General features: G+C 39.2%; 1 protein-coding gene across 2 annotated transcripts in view; it reads right to left on the reverse strand.

Moving 5' to 3' along the window:
* Window positions 1–3,356: 3,356 nt before the first annotated feature.
* Window positions 3,357–22,866, reverse strand: part of SSTR5 (somatostatin receptor 5) — a 28,698-nt gene continuing 9,188 nt past the window's right edge. For both annotated transcript variants that reach the window (XM_072600800.1, XM_072600809.1), the window contains one exon: window positions 3,357–7,828. In XM_072600800.1, coding sequence (XP_072456901.1) covers window positions 6,654–7,826 — 1,173 coding nt within the window. In that variant the 5' untranslated portion in view covers window positions 7,827–7,828 and the 3' untranslated portion in view covers window positions 3,357–6,653. The remainder of the gene's footprint in view (window positions 7,829–22,866) is intronic.

Below are 22,866 nucleotides of genomic sequence, written 5' to 3' on the forward strand. Positions count from 1 at the left end.
GTAAAAAGCAAGGTGAACTATATCTATATCTCTATCTATCTATCTATATATATATATATATGTATGTGTATATATATATATATATATATATATATATATATATATATATATATATATCCTCTTTCAAGAAGTAGATATAATTCAGTAGGTTTGGGTAATTGAGACTTTGTGGGATATCGCATATTACTAGAATATGGCACAAAAAGATACATCTTGTTAAAAATGACCTGGATAGGTAAGGGGAATATGGGGTAGGAGTGACTGAGTGACAGCATACATTAAGATAGATATATATATATATATATATATATATATATATATGTATGTGGGACAATCCGGGAACCTGAGACTAGAAGCATGATGAATATTAATTGACTGGAAATCAATCGAGGCAAAAACAACACCAGTAACAAAGAGAACAATATTGTCATTGAAATGTACTATTATACTCTAGTCCATCTGAAAAGTAAAAAGGAGATAAAGAGTTCAGATCATGAGCCTTACAGTGAGGCAGAAAGTAGTGATAGAGGACTTCAGTTATTTGGACATTAACTAGAGCTTATCCTCCATTAAAGATCAAGAAGCTAGAAACTTAATTGTTTCCCTTAATGATAATATCATCCTCCAAAAGACAGGTGAACTAGTGAGCTGAAACTGCTATTTGTCATCTACAGAAAAGGACTGGTAAGTAACTAACATATTGTAAATATATAATGGAAACCTGACAGGATAATGACATCTTGGAATCAAGACGCAAAGGATAGCCAAGCACAGTTTAAGCTGTACTTTTGTTTGGGTTAGATTTCCAAGGGTTAAGAGAAAGACTGAGTAATTAGGTAAGAAAGTGCACATTACAATTCTACAGAGGAAGTGAGACCAGGAGGGAACATTTCAAGCACAACATTTTCAAGACACAAAGAAAATAATTCCAATGAGAATAGGGAAGTTGTGTAAAGAGACTAATGTGGATGTTTTGTTGTGTGTGTTTTTTTTAATGTACAGAAGACTGGAAGAAAGAATTTCAAAGTTGGAGATCATAGAGGGATGAAGGCAGAACAGCTTGGGATGACAAGATCTAAGATGTTTTGCTTTCATGTTTCATGTTCACCAAGGTGAAAGCAGGTATTGGGGACTAGCGGAAAAAGAAGAAAGAGTTTGATGAAGACCAATTGATGAGAATAAGAATCTGGAACAGATGATAGAGACTGGTGGATTGGGAACTCAAAATGGAGCATCAAGTATTTCAGCTTTCCCCAGTTCACGTGTCAGGAAGTATCAAGGAAAGAGCAGCCAGCACTGGAGAGAATGGCTAATGCCGAGAAAGTGCAAAATGATGGAAAGAGCATAAGAGAAAGGGTCCTTGACTGAAGTGGATTTTTGTTCCATGGGCTAACAACAGCATAGTCCAGTTACTTGACTAGATCCAGTTTTCTCTGGATCTTGTTTAAACAGACTACCCTACTGTTTTTAGAACTACCTAACCAAAGAATTTCAAAGCTGGAATGGACCCTTGAGATCAAGTCTAAACTCCTCATTTTACAGAGCGGGAAACTGAGGCCCAAAGAGAGAGAATGAGTTGCCTAAAGTCATATAACTTGTTATTTGTAGACTCAAGAAATAGAATCAAAGGCTCTTGATTATTAATCTAGCACAATCTATATTGCCATTTCTCTGAATAAAAGCTGCATGTGTTTTTTGCTTTTGTTTTGTTTTTTAGTGTAGCAGATTTGAGATAGAGAAAATCGCTTGTGAAGTCATGTTCCTTTCCTCTTGGCTTAGCCCTGCAGGGAGAGGAGATCAATCAATTTGAGAAAAAGAGCACTGAGTTGAGAGTCGTAACAACTGAGTTCAGGACCTGGATTAGTCACTATTTTTTTCATGTGACCTTAAGTCAGGACCCTTTGCTGAGCCCTTCTAGCTGTGGTATTTTATAATTGTATGCTAGTCATTTAATCTTACCTCAAGAAGCCTTCCCTAATCACTGTAGCCCCCAATGACCTCCTTTCTCTAAATTCTTACTGTCTGCATCATTCATTTGATTAATCATACTCTACTGGTTTTATGTAACACTTATGCGGTATATGAGGTGTCTCCTCTAGAGAATCACAACTCCCCAACAGCAGGAATCGTCTTTATGATTATCTGTATTTTCTTCAGAAACTATCTTGGAAAATCCATTATGGAATGAATATGGATATATGTTCTTAATACATGGAGCTTAAGTTCCCTGCATTGAATGTTAGACTGTCAGATGAAAAGAATCTTAGAACATAAAATTATAGAACTGAAAGGGACCTTAGAACAATAAAAGGTCAAAGCTAGAAAGGAATTCGATTATAACAATTGTGCCATCTTTGATATGATGATGTAGTATTAGATAGAGTGCTAGTACTAGACTTGGGGGTCAGAAAGATTCTCAGTTCGAATCTTACCCTTGGTACTTAATTAGCTCTATGAATATAGATAAATCACATAACCTCTCTGATCACCATTTTCCTCACCTAGAAAGTCAGGACAATGATAACACCTGTATCTACCTGATTTTCTAAGAATCCAGTAACATAATGTATGTAAAACACTTTGCAAACCTGAATGTGCTGTATAAAAAATCAGTTATTATTAACAAAGAGTTAGAATTGAAGAGACCTTATTGTTCAGTTGTTTTTCAGTCATGCCTGACTCACCATGACCCCATTTGGGATTTTCTTGGCAGAGATACTGGAGTAGTTTACCATTTCCTTCTCCAGCTCATTTACAGATGAGATTACTAAGGTCAGCAGCGTTAAGTGACTTGTCTAGGGCCACATAGCTAGTATGTGTCCAAGGCCAGATTTGAACTCAAGAAGATAAGTCTTCCTGATTCCAGGCCCAGCAGTCTATCTACTGTACCACCTAGCTGTCCTGAAGAGACCTTAGAGAGCATTTACTTTCTTATCACATAGATGGGGAAACTGACTCAGATGCACAGACCATCAGGACCAAAAGGAAGTTAAAGGTAATCTAGAACAATTCTTTCATTTGACAAAAGAAGCAGCTGAGGCTCTGAAAGGAAGAGCCACAAAACCTGTGAACACTGAATGAGTTCAGACCAGAATCTACTTCTGCTGCCCAATCCAGTGCTTTTTCCATTACACCCTCATTCTGACAATAGATATGGTCTCTCTAGCTGGGTTCCCCCTATTGTAAAAACCCAGGAAACTTGGGCAATGAAAAGGAAGACAAAAGGAGAGTGAGCAGGAAACAAGTAACGGCAACAACCAACTATCTGGGCTCAAATTACCTACATAATTATTGAGGGAAAATCTGAGAAGACATTTGTTGTTGCATCACTAGATTTATTAACTGATATTTCTCCAGTGTTTTAAGTTTTGCAAAGGTGAGGAAATACAAGGAGGGATATTGGCAAATTGAACATGTGCAGAAGACAGTAGCTACAATGGTGAGGGGCTCAAAATTATGCTACATTCAGGGGTTAATATGGAATGGGGAGTGTTTAGCCTGGAGAAAAGGAGTCTTGGAGAGGCAGAGAGTATACTTGCTATTTTCAAATATCTGAAAAATGACCTTATAGAAAAAGAATTAGATTTATTCTGCTTGGCATCAGAGGTCAAAACCAGATGTAATAGGTAGAAATCATTTTCCATGGAAATCTTTATATGGAAGAATGTTGATCATTTGTCAGAGTTCTGATACAGGAGACTCTTGTTTCTGGTAGGTGGAGTCTAACAATAAGGACTCAGGTTTTACTCCTGACTGCCACTTAACAGTTGTATGATATCAGACAATCTGATATTTTATCTTTCACTTCGTCTTTCTAAATTTCAGTTTCTACTTTACAAAACTGTGATAATATGTCCACCAACTCCCTCACAAGCTAAAATGAGATGATATCTGCCAACTAATCTGTAGAAGCAGTGTGCAATCCAGGAGTCGATCAACCATCTTCACTATTTATTTGGGCCTGCATAAATCAAATTTTTACCCAAATTCCACTTCCTCCTGTCAGAGGTGGGCCTAATGCTAGAAGCACCTTTTTTAGTCCAGGTTTAATGTTAGGTTGAAATGAGCCATTCAAAAATCATGTAACAGTTAACAAAAGGAGACTTGGTTTGCTGTCAAACAAGGAAGATATCAGTATGGATGTAGTAACACTTAGTTTCTCTGGATTCAACCTCCTCTACTCCACGTGGAAATGCCTATGGTCAGAAGATGACTCTTGTGGTCTTCAGAAATCCACCAGGTGGGAGGAGCTCTGACTCCACATAGGTGGCATTGTTTTATGCCATTTGGTAACCAGGAAGCTCCGTCAAGGGTAGCAGGGACCAATCAAGCTCCAGGGATAGTTTTGTTGCCTTTGGGGAAAAACATTCCTATTGTGGGGAAATGGTCCTAGTCCTCTCACACATACCTCCCAAAACTAATTTCTCTAAGTCAGTCTTTCATTTCATGAGAAGACAATCTAATATGTCTAAAAGACCTAGGGTGCATGACAGACAAGTCACGATGGCTAGTCAAGAACTGTTGGGTGAGATAAAGTTTGGGTGTCATGGGTTCATAGGATTAAGAATTGGAAAAATTTGAAAGGGTATTTAGTACAACACTCTCATATTTCATATAAGTAAACTGAGACTGAGGAGGAAAGTCTAATTGCAATTATATAGGCTGTAATTATCAGGGCTAGATCTAGAGCCCAGGAGTCCTTAACAGTTTCCATTGTCTTTAAAGTGAAATTGAGTTCATGGATCTTCTTATGAGAAAATTTGACTAGAACATAAGCTTCCCGAGGGAAGGATTTGTTTCAGCTTGTTTTTTTTTTATTCCACATAAATGGTGACTATAATTGTTCAACTCTTCAAATAAGGAAGATTTACACAAATATCCTACAAATATTTCAATGACTCAAAAGTACAACCAAAACAGACACTAGAAAGGCACACAGGGATGCTGAATGAGAATATCCTTGTTATATGGGAAAAGGAAAGAAGTTCTCTCCCATTTAAGACTGTGTCCATGTGTCCATGAGAAAGTTAAAGAAGGAACTAGAGTTTATACTTGATCAACAAACATTTATTCATTATGGAGTGGTAGAAAGAGCTCTAGGCTGAGTCGAGAGACTTGACCCGGGTATTGATTGCCATCTCAGGGAGAGGCTCACACGTACACTTTGCTTCTGGTCCGTGGGCTACAGTTCCACTAAAACTGTATCTGCTAACACTGAATCAATATCATCCAGCAAGCCAGAGGCAGCAGGGATTAGAAAGTTCTACCCTGGCTGCTCTTGAATCCTACATCAGCCCTCCCTCTTCACAGTCGCAGAACATGCTCCCCTGCCCCTCCCCCTCCCCAGCCAAGGTGTTCCCTTAGCCTCTAACAGTCAAACATGATTAAAGTGCATCCAGGCTGAAGTGGTGGCTGTATGTCAATGACAAGAAAAACAGGGGCTCCCCTAACTCAGTGAGGGGAAACTCAAATTCTCTTTCATTTCACAGAATAGCTTTTGAATTCCAGTCTCTAACTCCAGTCCCATACAGAACTGAAGCAGACACAGGGCCCATGTGACCACAGCTTGTCAGATGGACAATAATCAATATTTTATGTCTTTTAGGGTTATCAGCAAACATCCTAATGCACCATCTGCTTCAATAAGAACATTGTTTAAAAGGTTATAGAATTGCTTGTCTCTGCATCCCATGAAATGTCATTTTTGAGGCAAGTCACACTTGGTCTCTAAATTTCTACCTTCCCAGTTCCTCCAAAGGAAAAAAGTGGGAGGGGGGGAGCCAAAAATAGAATCAAGGAAAGATATGCCCAAATCTGATTCTTTAGAAGACTACCCAGTATTTGGCTTGGCTCCTTTCTTCATGAAAATACAAAAAGCTACTGATCACATTACCCACAAAAGTGAGTCCTCAGATCCCTTCCCTTTTAAGGAGAATGGAGTGGGCACTTCAAACCCAAGACTCAATGAGAACAGGGATCCACTTCTTAGCTAAAGTTTGAATGTACCTATGTCCACCCTCACCCCACCTAGTGCTCTGGACACAGGTTTATTTGATATTGGGAACAGTGGAGTATGTCTACCAATCCCCCTTCCCATTACTGTTCCTGGGGAAAGCAGCATCAAATTTAAAGGTAGAAGCAGCTCATCCAATCCATCATTTGCCCCCTCCTTTCACAGAGGAAGAAACACAGGCCCAGAAACTTGCCCAAGGTCATAGATTCATAGAACATGGTGGAAATGAGAAGGAAGGTAAGGGGAGGTCTTCACTCTTCCCCATTGCACCCCCACAAGTCTTCCAAAACAATGAAGTGGTTGCTATTCATGATTATCATGCCACATCTATACTTTAGAAAACATAAACTTCAGAGGAAGCAACTTTGGAGCATCAGATGAATTTTAGAATACACCATGGTGACAAGGTTGGCAATGTACAATAAATAGCTTTGACAAGAGTTTTATCTCTTCCTCACCTTCCGCTTCCAAGGAGGACCCCGTAATCCCATTAACTCAGTTCTTAGACTTGGTAGTAAATGGAGTACAGCGATTTTCAACAGCTGGGGTTTAGGAGTTCCCCTTTTTTAGCTCCTATTCAGGTCTTTCGAAATCTTCATCCCAGCATGCCACCATATTTACACTTCCTGGAGGGGTTTCTTTACAACTTGCTTGTTTGCATATGCCCATTGAATTCTGTATTTCTGGAGGACAGCATAGCTTCCTGCAGGCGGCTGCTCTTCTCTAGCCTATGGTCAGTGGGGTCGCCATCTTCAACACCATAGCCCTTTCTTAGGCACAGGACCTTCTGAAAGCTCTGCTTGAAGTTGTCAGACAGAAACCCATACAGAATGGGGTTGGCACAGCTATTGGCATAGGAAAGGATCACCACAAAGAAGTATACACCTGCAGAGGCAGCCTCTTCAGGCAGGATAAAAACCAGATTGACAATGTTTAGGGTGAAAAACGGCATCCAGCAAAACACAAAGACAACAACAATGATGACCACCATCCTGGTCACTTTTCTCTCAGACCGCCTCCTACGGGTGGAGCCCACCCGGACCCCTGAGGACTTGACCTTGATCACAATGAGCAAATAGCAAAGGCAGATCACTAACAGGGGCCCAAAGAACCCCAAGACAGAGGTGTAGATGATGAAGACAGCTCCCCAGATATTTACTGGCTCAGGCCAATTGAGGTTGCAGGTGTTCCAATCTTCCTGGACATCAGCAAATATGATGACTGGAAGGGACATTAGCAATGAGAAGGTCCATACAGCAGCACTGATGAGCCTAGCTATCCTTGGGCGACGCCACTTGGTGGACTTGATGGGATGGACTACAGCCAGGTAGCGATCCATGCTCATGACAGTAAGACAGAAAATACTGGTGAATTGGTTAATGCCATCCACAGTCATCACAAACCTGCAGAGGAAGGTACCGAAGGGCCAGTAGGAGATGGCATTTTGGGTGGCAAGGAATGGCAAACCCAGCATGAAGAGGACGTCCGCTACAGCCAAATTGAGGATGTAGATGTTGGTGACAGTCTTCATCTTAGCATACCGCAAGACCACATAAATGACAAGTGCATTACCACTGAGCCCACCCATGCACACGAGGAGGTAGATGATGGGAATAATTACTGTGCGAACAGCAGACACAGGACCTGATGGCATGATCACTGTTGTATTTTCACTGCTATTGAAAGCAAAGGAAAAATTTGCTTCCTGAAGATGGTCATCCAGCCCATCAGCTGGCAGTGAGTATAATGGATCCATGGTTTCATTCCTTTTTTTCTGCCACGGTTGAGAAGAGCTACAATTCAGACATCTCATTTCTAAAGGGAAAAGAAAAGTGAAAACCAGAAAATAAATTAATGAGAGGGAAATTGAAAGTGTTTTTGCTAAGCTAACCATATTCCGGAATCACGTCCCTATTCATTCACTTCCTTCTCCCTCTAGCCCCACTCCAAACCTCTCATGTAACTGCTGGATCACCCAGTGTACCATAAAGCACATTAGCTATGGTATCAGCCAGGAATTTTGCATTAAGCAAATTGTTTAGAAAATGTCTCAAATAAATTGATAAGAAATGAACTGTCACTCTTGGGAGGTTGAAGTTGGGAGGGGAGAACAAATCTTCATCTAACTGAATAACAGGAAACACTCAAATTCAATCTGTTCCTACTTCTGAAGAATATTTTCTTATTCCCCATTTCTTCCCATCTTCACTCCTAGATGACTGCAAGAACTTCTCTGCTTCTGGTTTCTCCTCCTTTTTAAATATAAGCTAACCTTTTCCTAATCATTCCCAAAAAGTCACTCTCAGGTACATCCAGAACAAGCTTATCATTCCTTTACACCCTCCACATCTCCACTATGTTCACACCTCCTTGAATTCATTCCCATTCTCTCCTCTCTTCCTACCCTACCCCTATCTATTCTTCAAGTTTCACCTCAAGCCCTACCTCCTCCAAGAAGAAAGATAATACATTGTAATGGAGCAAAATCCTGGACAGGGAGTCAGGAGGCCTGAGTGCAGATTTAGTCTATGCCATTAATATATTGTGTTAACATAAGTGTCCTTCTTAAGATTTATTTCCCATTTGCAAAATAAAGGCATTTTGCTAAATAATCTCCAAAATTCCTTCCACCTCCGCCATTCTATGAATCTATAATTCTAACCCTGAGCTCCTTTTAATTACACATCTACTAAGTGTAAGCTCTATGGGCAGCTAGGTTGCACACTGCACTGGAATCAGAAACACTCATCTTCCTGAGTTCAAATCCAGCCTCAAATACTTATTAACTATGTGACCCTGGGCAAGTCATTTAACCCTGTTTCCCTTAGTTCCTCATCCATAAAATGAGCTGGAGAAGGAAATGACAAACCACTCCAGGATCTTTGCCAAGAAAACCCCACATGGGGTCAGGGAGGGTCGGACATGGCTGACAAATGACTCGACAGCAGAAAATGTGTAAGCTCTATGCTAGGTCCTTGGGATACAAAGGAAAAAAAATGTTCTATCTCTTACGGAGTTGAACTTCTGCTGGGGCACATACATATAAACAGACACGAAAATACAAGATAATTCAAGGAGGAAGAAATCATTTACCAATAGGAGAATCAGGAAAGACTTCCTATAGGATATGCCACCTGAGAAGAACCCTGTGGGAAGATAAAGATTCTACAGGCCAAGAAGAAAGTGGAAGTTATTCTAGACTCCTGTGCAGAGGCACAAGACTGGACTGGAAATAAAAGACTGAGGTCAGGGAACAGCTAATAGACCATTTTGACTGTAATACAGGATTTGTGAAGGAGAATAATAAGTCTGGGGAAAAAAGGCTAGAGTCAGTCAGTGAAGGGGAGTTTGTATTTCGGGGAAATAAGGAGCCACTGATGATTCTTGACTAAGGGTATGACATGGTTAGACCTGACTACTCCAATTTATAATAACCTTTCCTTTGTCTCTACTTCTCTTGCCTGTGAAGTCATGATTAGAATTCAGTTTGGCACTTTTCCAACTCTCTTATATATCTCTCCAACTAGACCCTGAGTTCCTCAAAGGAAATCATCTTTTTCTGATCATTCTATAGTACCTAGGACAAGTATGTCTCCACAAAACCTTCTTAGTTGACTGATTAGAAATTTGGTCATTTGTATTTAATTGGTCAAGGAAAATATAATGAGCTTTGGGATTCAGCATGATTGGGGGAAAAGATACTTGATTTGGAGTCAGAAGGCTCAAGTTCAAATATCGATGGTTTTGCAAGTTGTAACTCATTGATCATCTCTGTGCCTCCATTTCTTCTTGTCATAGAACTATGGCTTGGTTCTATCTTTGTGCTACCTCCTCCAGAAAGCACCCTTTGACCATTCTAGCTTACACTGAGCTTTCCCTTCTAGGAGAAGACTTTTCTCTCTCTGCCTGTTTATAGTACTTATCTCTCCTTGTCACCAAAATACTGTCAGCTCCCTCCAAGCAAAGAGTATGGATTATTCATCATCCTCATGGCTTACATAGCACCTTATGATATCAGTGTTAGATAGAGCAATAGACCATATGTTGGACGGTAACTCAGAGTTCTTTAAATTCCAGCTTCTTCACTTTACACATAAGGGCACCGAGGCTGAGAGTTAAGTGACTTTCCCAAGGTCAAGTGACTAAACGTTTGAGTTAGGATTTGAGCCCAAATTCTATCTCTACTACTGGCTGGAGTAAGTTGGCTCATTTCTCTGGAGCCTCAGTTTTCTTATCTGTAAAGAGAGAAGGAGGAAAAGGAGGAGGTACGGACTAAGGTCCTTTCTGGTTCTGCATCTATAATCTCAATTTTAATGCATCAGAATTCTATTGCTGCAGGGAGGTGACTGTGACCTCCTCATCTGCTATGGAAAAGTCTGTGCCTGATGGGGGTGAGGAGGAGACTGGGGAAAGATCAGAGGCAGGAAAAGAGAGAAGAAAAGAAACTGGATTATCATTTATTCTTTGAAGTTAGACACATGCTTAAATGACAGTCACCCTGTTTTAAATCTGAAGGGATTTTAAGAAAAATGAAGTAAAAATCCTCCGGTCTTTCTATGAAGAGAAAGTGTGGCTGGTTTGGAAGCAATAAGATGTTATCTGCCCACCCTTGCCCATCTGCAACACTCTCGCCAGCCTAAATTACTTAAACAAATGTCAAGTTCTGGTCCCAGTCTCTAGAGCTTTTTGTGCCTTCAGAATCAACAAGAAAAAAAGATGGGAGACCAGGTATAAATAGCTCTGCAAAGCTGTGTGCCTCAGAAATTTCAGCAATAAGGTTGTCAGGGCACATTGCACACAAAACAGAGGTTAAATGGACCTAACTAAGCCTGATGATTGCAAAGATACGGACCTCCAATGGACCGAAAATTATGTTGGATTAAAAATGATGGTGGAGAGAAGTTTCCATGAGTATAGTGCCTACTCTGGAAGATTTTCTAAAAATGATTGTAGCTTTTGCTAAATTAGTTGTCATTATTGTATCTGAAGTATAGGGTCATGAAAAGAGGTAAGAAACCTAGAATTTGAGTGATTGCTTGGCTACCAATTCATTGTGTGATATTAGAAAAGTCTCTTCCTTCTCTGGGCCTCAGTTACAGAATTCAAACTAGAAGAACTATAAAGTCCCTTCCTGCTCTGACATCCTGTTCACTAGTTCTAAGATCTCTCTTGCCCTGGTATTCTATGTATCAAGTTCCCTTTTTTTCTCTAATAATCTGTATTCTATATTTGGAGTCCCCATTCTTCTCTGACATTGTGTTCTAAATTCCCTTGCTACTCTGACATTCTGTGTTAAATGTTCTAAATTCCCTTCCCGCTCTGTCATCCTATGATTCTAGAAGGCTCCAATGGTAACTAGATCTCAGATGTGCTCAGATGAATCCACCTGAAAGCCAGCTGCTGCAGTTCTTGCAGAGCAGGTCATTGTATCATAATTGCCATGATTGGCCTAATGGAGATAGTCCAGGAGCAAGTCACATACTGCTGCTGTCATCATCAGCTGGAAAAGAAAATAAAGCCTGGTGTGTAGCTGTAATACAAAGACTAGAATATTCCTCTGAGATTTTTCATTAGCTGAAAAGAATTGAAACTTCATTTTGAGATCTAAATGAAGTTTCTGATGTCTCTAACTGGTTAGCTGTGGTGCAGAAGAAAGAACATCAGACTTGAAGTCTGAAGATGTGAGTTCAAATCCTGTATCTACCACTTGAGCATATCACTCTCTCACTCTCTCTCTGCAATTCTTAGTTTCAGCACCTATAGATTGGAAATAAGAATGCTTACAATTCTGTTAATGTATTTATTTGAATTCCATCTTGGATCCCTTCACTAAGGTCCTCTTTGATACATTATCACAGCATAGAGATGCCAGAGATTTTTTTCTTTTGTATCCCAAATACCCAGCACAGAGTGGACACATTTTCGGTTGCTGAGTCATTTCTCAGTCATGTCCGACCCTCCACAATCCCATTTGGGGTTTTCTTGACAAAGAAGTGGAGTGGTTTGTCATTTCCTTCTCCAGTTCATTTTATGGATGAGGAACTAAGGTAAACAAGATAAGTGATGGCCAGCTAATAAATATTGGAGGCCAGACTTGAACTCAGGAAGATGAGTCTTTCTGCTTCCAGCACAGTGTGCCACCTAGCTATCCCTGGAGCTTACACATAGTAGATACTTACTACATGGTAATTTAAAAAGAGTTCAGGGCTAGAATTATATATTCAAGGATGGCAGAGCTGTAAGAAATTCAATAGACCAAGCAGGAAAGGCTTCAAGTGTGAGCCTGGAGACTCTGCCTGCAGATGTCAGAGACACTGGTCACCTGGGGGTTGGCTAGCAAGTTCTGAAAGGTTTCAGTAATTCAAAAAAGTCATCTACTCTACTCAGAAATCAATCATTCAAGTGTTTATCAAGCACTTACTGTGTGTTAGAGCACTGTGCAAAATGCTGGGGATATCAAGAAAAAGGAAAAAAATATGGTCTTCACCCTTAAGGATTTTACATTCTGATAAGGGAAGCCACATGTGTACAAATACAATATATTCAGAGTATTTGGAAGGTGACCTGAGAGAAGTCACTCACAACCAGGGAAACCAGGAATGACCTCTTACAGGAGGTAGCCTTTGAACTGAGTGTTGAAGGAAGCCAGGGGCTCAAAGAGTCAGAGGTTAGAAGGGAGAGAACCACAGTTATGAAGAACAGTCTCTGCAATGATAGAGAGAGAGGATATGGGTGAGAAACAGCAGGTAAGACAGGTGTGGTTTGATCTTAGTGTGTTGGTGTTGTTGTTCAGGTGTTTCAGTCACATCCAACTCTTTGTGCATTTGGAATTGTCTTGGCAAAGGTATTGGAGTGGTTTTCTGTTTCCTTCTCCAGCTCATTTTACAGATGAAAAAAATGAGGTAAATAAAGTTAAGGGACTTGCCCAGGGCCACACAACTAGTAAGTGTAGGCAGATGGATTTGAACTCAGGTCTTCTTGACTCCTGAGCTGGCATTATATCTAATGCACCAGCTAGCTGGACAAATGGAAGAAGACTGGAAAGATATACCAGAGGAATTTATGTCTGATCCTAGAGGTAATGGGGACCCACTAGAGTTATTTAGTAGAGGGGATGACAAGGTTAAATCTGTGCTTTAGGAAAAATTGATAGAATTGAGAGGGGAGAAGATGGAGGCAAGAAGAGTCATTAAGAGTCTATGGTAATAGTCTTGGTCTGGGTAGAAGTTATTAGGGCCTAAAATAGAATCACAACTGTGACTAGAGAGAAAATGTGTGAGAGATGTTGCAGAGAAAGAAATAAAAATATTTTAAAAGCTATGATCTATACTGGTGAAAAGAGTACCCACATCAATGAATTCATGCTCTTTTGAAGTTTGAAGTATTCAGACCCTACATTTTGCCTCACTAGAATGTCCATTCAAGTTTTATCAACTCCTCAGGGCTGATAAGCTGATTGCTTTTTCCCATTAACCAAAACTGTTTCCCATCAATCACAAGAAGCATCCCCAGGAGCAGAAAGAATTCTAGACTAGGAGACCTGGATTCTAGGCCCAGCCCTGCCACTCACTTCTCCCTTTAGCACTCTCTACCTCATGCACAAAGCCTGGTATAATGGGAAGGGCACTAAGGTGGGGACTTGGATTTGGATGCTTATTCTGATCTTTAACTAGGTGACTTCAGGAAAGTCATTTACCTTTCTGAGGTTCAGTTTCTTCATCTTTCAAATGAGGATGGTGAATAATCTAGAAGATCCTTCTAACTCTAAATTCTCTGACCTCCTTAAGGAAATAGGGTCAAAGATTTCTCGATATGCAAAAATACTAGAGAGTTGAAATAGTGCAGTGAAAAGAACTCTGGATTTGGAGTCAGAAACCTGGTTGGAGTTTCCAGCTCTGCTATCAGTAACCTTGACCATTTAACCTGTCTGGGCCTCAGTTTCCTCATCTGTAGAGTAAAGGGGTGGGGCTAAATGATCTCAAAGGTCCTTTAGAGGCTCTGAATGTCCTTTGTCACTTAAAAATGCACAATATATGCTTTTAATCTCACTGCTACCTGTGCACTTTCTCCACTTATGAACACCTGGCATCTTGTTTTAAGACTTCAGAGTGGTCAATAATAATACTCCATTACTGCTGTACCCACCTCTTTGGAAAAACATTCTGATGAAAGCCATTATTCAGAAACACCAATGTTCTTAGTCACAGAAATGACACATTCATCAAAAAACTTCCTCTTGTGCCTTTCCCCCTCCCTTCTTATACAGTGCAGCAGCAGGATGGGGTTGGGGGGAGGGTGTCTGAAGAGAACAGAATGAGGTAAATGATAAATCGCTCATTTTTTTCTGTTTGAATTTGGAAGCTCCTTCCTACAACCACCCAAAAGCAGTCTGATGATTTCCCACAGTTTCCTCCAAAACCTTTACACATGACTTTCATCCTTTCTAAAGCAGGATGAGTCTCGTGATCTTTTAGAGGTCATATTCAAACTTGAGTTCTTCTTGTTCTAGTAAGTATTACAAGGTGGAAAGGCCCCTCCCAAGAGGGAAAGTTTGCCAAGGATCAGCCTAACTCAGTTCAAAGAGGATCATCATAAAAGATGAGTAATTACCACGGGTGAGGAACTTACAACCCAGAGCAACTAAAGAGAAGTGCTAATAAATGAAAGAGTGAATGAAGAAAGATTTATTAAGCAATTGCTATGTGCCAGACACTGTTAAGCACAGGGACTGGAAACACAAAAGATAATCTTTGTTTTCGAGGAATTTGCATTCAAAAACAAAAAGGTAACATTGGAGAGGTGGGAAATAAGGAAGTAAATGTCTAGGAAGACAAAGGGATGGTAGGTGGTCCAAAGGGCAATTAAATGACATGTGGTTTCCAGGGACATTGGTAATAACTTTATATCTAAACCCAGGGCAAGAAGTGGAAGTGGAAAAAATGGTATGTATATGGCATCAGAATGAACAAGGTAGATGCCTGGTAGCATGGTCTCATTGAATGGTCTGGGGTCAGCCAGAAATAGTGAGCTAATTGAGTCCGAATACATTCACTGTATCAAACATGGTAGCTTAGCCCAGGACAAGAGTTCCAAAGCTGAGTGAATTAACTATCTCAGAGACTGGATGCTTTGTTCTAGAGGCTTGATCTGAAGATGCTCTTCTAGAAGAGAAAGAGGAAAGGAGCAATATGACAGATAGTAAGTTGGCCAAGGTGAACAACTAGGTGAGATGTGGTACACAAACCACTTAACGTACAGATGTGAGGGTGGGGGAGGAGGGAGGTGGATTCTCATCTGTGTTGGAGTAAACACATATATTGATGGAACCCCCATCATTTGAATATTAGTAATGACAGCCATCATCTATGTGGTAATTTACGAGGACCCTTACAGACAGTATCCCATTGGATATATTCACCAAGCTAAGCAGAAATAGAATCATCAAAGAGCATTAACTTTCTCCGTTCACCAGGATGCTACTTGATAAATTGCACCTCCAGCAAATGTAGGAGCTAATACAAGTAACACCATGCTAATTTATCAGTAGTGGAGCTAGGAATAGATTCAACCTTTCTGGAAAACAATTTAGGATAGCCAAGAAAAGTTACTACTATTTAACCTGGAGACTAGTATTGAAATTTTAACCTAAGGAGATATTTGAAAGTGAGAAGAGGCCCTTATCCACCAAAATATCCATAGTTATGTTATTTGTGATAATAAAAAGCTAGGAACAAAACACGTACCCAACAATTGGGAGATGGCTGAACAAACTATGGCATATGAATGCCATGAAATATCATTACATTATAAGGAATCAAAACAATATGAAAAATTCAGAGAAATATGGGACAATTTATATGAAGGGGTGCCAAATGAAGAAAGAATAGTAAGTGCAGAGATTACAATAATATCAATAAAAAACAACCTAAAGAGTTGAAAATTCAGGTCAAGTGCATGGTCCATCCTTGTACCATACTATAATGATTAAAGGAAACATCTTTCTGCTAACAATTGATAGGGAAGGGAATAAGCATTTATTAAGCACCTACTATGTATCAGGCACAGTGCTAAGCACTTTACAAATTTATGTCATTTGATCTTTATAAACCTTGGGAGATAGGTGATATTATGACCCCCATTTTGCAGTTGAAAAAAAGGAAGCAGAAAGAGGTTGTGACTTGCCCTGGGGTCACACAGCTAGTAAGTGTCTGGGACTACATTTGAACCCAAGAATTCCTGCCTCTGAACTCATATCCTTGTCAATTGTGCCATCCTGATATTAACACCTGTCACAATCAGTCTAGTAAAGGGTCCTACCTGTGGGGAGGAAATGTACTTTATAAGGAAGGGGTGTTGTTTGAGGGTGTGTTGGGGAATGTTTATTATGTTAAAAAAATATCAATTATATTATCTTTTTAAGAGGTAATGTGTCCTCCCTCTTGCAAGCAACAACTGGTCCATGGAAGAAATCTAGTCCTCTGTTCCATTCCTCCCCCTGATCTTTGAAGGTCATGAGCAGTGAGCTTTCCTCTCTCTTCCTGGATGGCTGCCTTCCTTCCTACCTGCTTGCTCCTGGTTCCAACAGGAAGCCACTTAACTGAAACTGGCAATCTCCATGGTCACCACAAAGCAGTCTCCTAAGGCCATTCTGAAAGGTATTCAGGAAAACATGTGTGAGAGTACAACCCCAAGCATTGCTGGTGGTCAACAGACTCTTAGAAATTTAGAATGTCTGGGCAAAAAAGAGATGTATCTTCTTTTTTTGTTTATGTATATGTGTATGTATGTATGTATGTATGTACATATATATATATATATATGTATATATATATACATATATATATATATCTTCTCCCAAAAGAAAATTTCTAATGCAACTTTGCCTGCCATTTTGAAAAGTAAAGAGTATCACTAAAACCTAAAAAGAACCAAAATAATTATTTATCTAAGGTAAGCTTTTAGCATCTAAAATTGAGGTTATTTCTTAGATATAGATTCTGCTTAGATCCTATAAAAACTCTTTATCAAAGTCCACATTATGGTTGGCTTTAGAACAAAATGTGATATTTAATAATGACCAAAACTTAGTCATATTTTCTCTACCCTAGAAGGAGATTATCTTCAAAGTTATCTCCACTACCCAACTCCATCCCCTCTTCCCCCAGTTCTACAGGTAGGAAAACTAAAGCCCACAACCAAAGGGCTCCTTCACTTTTCCTATTTCCATCCTTCTCCCAAACATTTTAGACCAAGGAAATGATCTTTAAGCTGAAGTTGCCCCAAGTTCCTTCCAATCCCTTCTATATATACTATCAGATTCATCTTTCTGATGCATGTCTGATCAGTGTCACTCCCTTGCTCAGAAACCTTCAATGGATCCCTGTTTCCTACTAATACAAGTTAAGTTATTCACACAAGCAACTAAAGTTTTCCACAATCTGACATCAATGTGCTTTTCCAACTTCATTTCACATAATTCTTCACTCTGCCCTGAACACTCCCTATGTTTTCCCTCCTTGTCATTACTTATGTCATTCCCTATAATTAAAATGACTACCTCCCTCTTTCTCTACCAAATGAAATTGTAGCCAATCTTCAAGGCCAAACACAAGGACCACCCCCTTCCATAAAACTTGATATAATAGAAGAACCATTGAATATGTAGTCCAGGACATGGATATGAATTCTTGCCTTATTATTTACTACCACCCTGGCCCTCAGTTCTATGTGCAAAATAAGAATGGTAGACAATATGATCACTAAGTTCCTTTCAGTCCCAAGTTCTATGGTCTCTTATCCAGAAGTTATTCTATCTTTCTCTCATTTCTAAGAACTGAGTGCTTTTCTTGTATATTTATCCCATCATAATTTGTATTACAGCTCTCTGTGTAAGTATCTTCCTTACTAGACTATAATTCCATGAAGGCAGGAACCATACCTTAATTACATTTCTTCTCCTGAGATACCCAGCTCAGAATCACACACATGGTAACAAGACAGGATTCTTGGACAGTTCTAATTTAGTCTATGTGACCTCTAAGTTGCCTCCTCACTCTAACTGTGAACTAGGCAATTTATATATATATATGTGTGTGTGTGTGTGTGTGTGTGTGTGTGTGTGTGTCCACACAAATAAATGAATGAGAAAGCAGTAGATAACAGATTATGGGACCTCTCTATTCAAAAGAAATACATAGTGAATAATATTCATCTAATATGTGTGAATTTTCTGTCACAATGAAGAAAGAAATATCCTCAGAGAAGAACCTGGATAAATGAGCATTCCTTTGAAGAGGAAAGGGGTGAAGTCTCAGCTCCTTTTTTACCTAAATTCCACCTAAATTAATTTACTTATTCAATGCCATGCCAATCAAACTACCAAAAAATTTTGTATATCTAGAAAAAATAATAGCAAAATTCATCTGGAAGGGCAAAAGATCAAGAATATCAAGGAAATTAATGAAAAATGCAAAGGAAAGTAGCTTAGCCATAAGAGATCTCAAAGTACATCATAAAGCAGCAATAATCAAAACTACCTGGTTCTGGCTAAGAAACAGAGTGCTGAATCAGTGGAATAGACTAGGTACATAATACACAGTAGTAAGTTTAGTGTCTGATGAACTCAAAGATCCAATATTTGGGGATAAGAAATCACCATTTGACAAAAATGGCTGGGCAAACTGGAAACAGTTTGGCAGAAACTAGGTATAGTTTGGTTATACCAAAATAAGTTCAAAACAAGTACATAACTTAGACATAAAGGGTCATCTCATAAACAAATGGAATATTTTACCTGTCAAATTTATGGATAATGGGAGAATTTATAACCAAACAAAGTATAGGAAGGATTAACAGGATGCAAAAGGGATAATCTTGATTATGTCAAGTTAAAACAGGTTTTGCAAAAACAAAACTGATACAAGATTAGAAAGGAAGCAGGAAGCTCGGGGGGGGAAATCACAGCAAATTTCTCTGATAAAGGCCTTATTTCTCAAATATATAGAGAATTTATTCAAATTTATAAGAATATAAATCATTCCCCAACTAAAAAATGGTCAAAGGATGAAAACAGGCATTTTTTCAGAAGAAAAAATCAAAGCTACATATACTCATATAAAATGCACTAAATCATTCTTGATTAGAGAAATGCAAATTAAAACAACTCTGAGGTACCACTTCATACCTATTAGTTTGGCTAATATGACAGAAAAAGGAAATGACAAATGTCAGAAAGGTTATGGAGAAATGGGAACACTAATGGACTGTAGGTGGAGTTGTAAATTGGTCCAGCCATTCTGGAAAACAATTTAGAACTATTCCCAAAGGGTTGTAAGACTGTGTATAAGACCCTTTGACCCAGCAATACTGCTACTAGGCCTGTTTCTCAAAGAGATCAAAGGAAAAGAACCTATATGCACACAAATATTTATAGTGGCTCTTTTTGTGATAGCAAAGAATTATAAACTGAGCGGATGCTCATCCATTGGGGAATAAGACAATCACATAGCAAGCTGTGCTATATTATTATAATGGAATACTACTGTGTTACAAGAAATAGCTAGGGAGATGCTTTCAGAAAAACCTGGGAAGACTTACATGAACTGATACAAAGTGAAGTGAGCAGAGCCAAGAGATCATTGCATACAGTAACATCAATCTAGTATGATGATCAAATGTGAGTGACTTAGCTTTTCTGAGTCACACAATGATCTAAAATAATTCTAAAAGACTTATGATAAGAAGTGCTGTCTATTTCCAGAGAAAGAACTGATGGAGTCTGCATATAGAGTGAAGCATACTTTTTTATTATTTTGGGGGGTTTTATCTATATCTTCTTTTTCAATACGGCTAATATGTAAATGTTTTGCATGACTGTATATGCATAATCTATATCAAATTGTTCATCTTCTCAAGGAAGGAGGAGGGGAGGGAAGTAGAGAATTCAGAACTCAAATTTGAAAAACTAAACGTTAATATTGTGTTTACATGTAATTTTAAAAAATCAGTCAAGGAACAAGTATTTATTGAACATCTGCTATGCAACCAGGCAATCTGCTAGACACTCAAGATACAAATAGAATAATACAATCCTTACTCTCAAGGAGCTTACATTCTCTAAGGCAAACAGCTTGGCATTCATATGGTGTCCAGATAACTAATGTCTTGTGTAGTTGAGGTCAAGGGTTACACAATAGGGGAAAGCACAGGGAGAGGAAATCAAAAGCGCTAGGATAACACATTGTATTGTAACATCCTCTACAAAAATAAAGTACAACATACCTATTTCAAGAATCCATTTCATTATCACAGGTCCTTCTCCCCTGAACCTAGATCACAGATCCTCCATGTCTGATTAGATGGTTTAATGAGTTGCTATAAACAAATTCATCACCCCATGGCCAACAGTCTGCATAGTAAACTAGGCTGGTCCTCAGATGAGCCTCTCAAACCTGGGTAGAACCTGCCAGGACTTATGCTGTACTGATGCAGCCCTCAAGATCCCTAGGCTGCCTTGAGGCCACCATGGAATATCAGAGAACTCAACAGAGGGCAAGATGTTGTTACACAAACATTAATAACTAACTCATATTTATGTAATACACTGTCATACTCTATTTCCTACCATACCTACCTCAGGGCCATGAACAACAAGGGATTCTTGGTCAGGTCTGGGTAAATAAAGTGGAAGGTGATTTTTGGCAGAGTCATAATTAGGGATAGAAGACCAGAGTTTTGACCCATGTGCCCATATCTGAATGTATTTGCAAGAAAAATTTGCTTCTTCCCATGGTGGTCCTCTAGTTTGCCTCCCCAGTGCCTTGAGATCATCACTTTCTCTATTCCACAAGGAAGGACCAAACTAACTTCTGTCTGACTCTGAGCCACTACCCCAAATGTCCCATGGTCATCATTTCTGGTCCTGAATGTCCTTCATAGTTACACACACACACACACACACACACACACACACACACACACACACACACATATCCCCTATCACGAGAATTGTTCATTATTCTTTCAGGTCACCAGGGTGCTACTTAGTAAATTAGCACCTCCAACAAGTGTAGGAGCTAATAGAAGTAATGCCATGCTAATTCATTAGTAGTGAAACTGGGCATACGTTCAATCCTTCTGGAAAATAATTTGGAATTACTAAGAAAAGTCACTAAGCTTTGGAATGTTCAGGAGACAGTGAAGAGTTGTGTGAGATGAATTTGGAAAGGCATGTTGGAGCCAGATTGTGGAGGACTTTATTTGCTAGTGTGAGGAATTTTACTTTTATTTAGTAGGAAATGGGGAGCCATGGGAGGTTTCTGACCAAAGGAGTTACATGAATCTGTTCACAACATGACTAATGTGGAAATATGTTTAATATGATCATAGTCTATGTCAGATTGCATTCCATCTTGAGGAGAGGATAAGAAGGGAAAATCTAGAATCTTATAAAAGTGAATGTTGAAAACTGAAAAGAAAGATGAATCTTATACACTAATTTATGTAATACTGTATTTATAGTATTATATTACATAGTATACTAGAATATTTTTGTAGTACTATACCACACTCTATTATTACAAAGTATTTTACAAATATCAGTTAAATTGATTCTCACAGCAGTTATGTTAGATAAGCAAGGCAGGGGATCATGGAATCATAGATTTAGAGGTGAAAGAGATCTCTCAGATCACCTAGGTAAAACACCTCATTTTACATTTGAGGAAACAGGGTCAGAGGAGTTAAGTAACTTTCCAAAGTTTCACAGATAAGTAGTAGAACTGGAACTGGAATCTTCTGGGTCTTAATCCAGTATGTGTGTGTGTACATGCACATGTGTGTACAAACACACATATCTATATACATGTATATACACACATATGTATGTATACATGCATATACAAATATACATATAGAGAGACAGAGACAGATAGATGGATAGACAGATAGATAGACAGACAGACAGATGATAGATAGATAGATAGATAGATAGATAGATAGATAGATAGATAGATAGATAGAAAATCTCACAATGCCTACACTGCCTTGAGTTCTACTTCCGTACACCAACTCCCTGCTGGAAATCTCCACCTGTAAGCCCTGCCAGCACTCCATACTCAACATATACAAAATTGAATTCCTCACTTTTCACCTACCAGCTTTTCTTTAAGAATTTATGATGTTCATCAATACTATTATCCATCCAGTCACTTAAGGCTCAAAATAGATGAGTCATCAGGATCACTCTTCCTCTTATTTTTCCTTCCTCCCCTCCTAGCCATCCCCAATCACCAGGTGGTGCTAGCTCTTCCTTTACAACATCTGAATTCTTTGCCACCACCCCAGTTCCAGCCTTTATAATCTGGGCTATTGCAAACACTTTTTTATAAGTCTTCTAGCTACTCCTTCCTCTACCCTCTAATTCATCCCACATATCCTGTTCAAGGTGTTCCTTCCTTAAGACAAATGTACAGCTCCAAGCCTTGCTCAGATATCTCCAGTGATTCCCATTGCTTAAGTGATCCAGTCCAAACCTCTCCATCCTGGAATGCAGGATCAGAGATGTACTGGCACCACTTGAATTTCACAGTCCTGTCTCCTACTGCCCTCCAAGACAAATCCTCTGTGCCATCCATCATGGTCTCTGTCACTATATTCCAAAACATATGTTTCCAACATCCATACTTTTGTTCATAATATTCTTTGTACCTGGAAGTGGAACTCCCTCCCCTTCCTTTGCTTTCCAACTATGGAAATTCTACCTATCCTCAAAGGCCTAGCCCTAATTCTATCTTTTCTATAAAGCCTTCTCTACTCCCACAGTCTCTCCCTCCACATGCAGCCATCAATACTAT

This window comes from Notamacropus eugenii, chromosome 1 (assembly GCF_028372415.1).
Source record: "Notamacropus eugenii isolate mMacEug1 chromosome 1, mMacEug1.pri_v2, whole genome shotgun sequence".
Lineage (NCBI taxonomy): Eukaryota > Metazoa > Chordata > Mammalia > Diprotodontia > Macropodidae > Notamacropus > Notamacropus eugenii.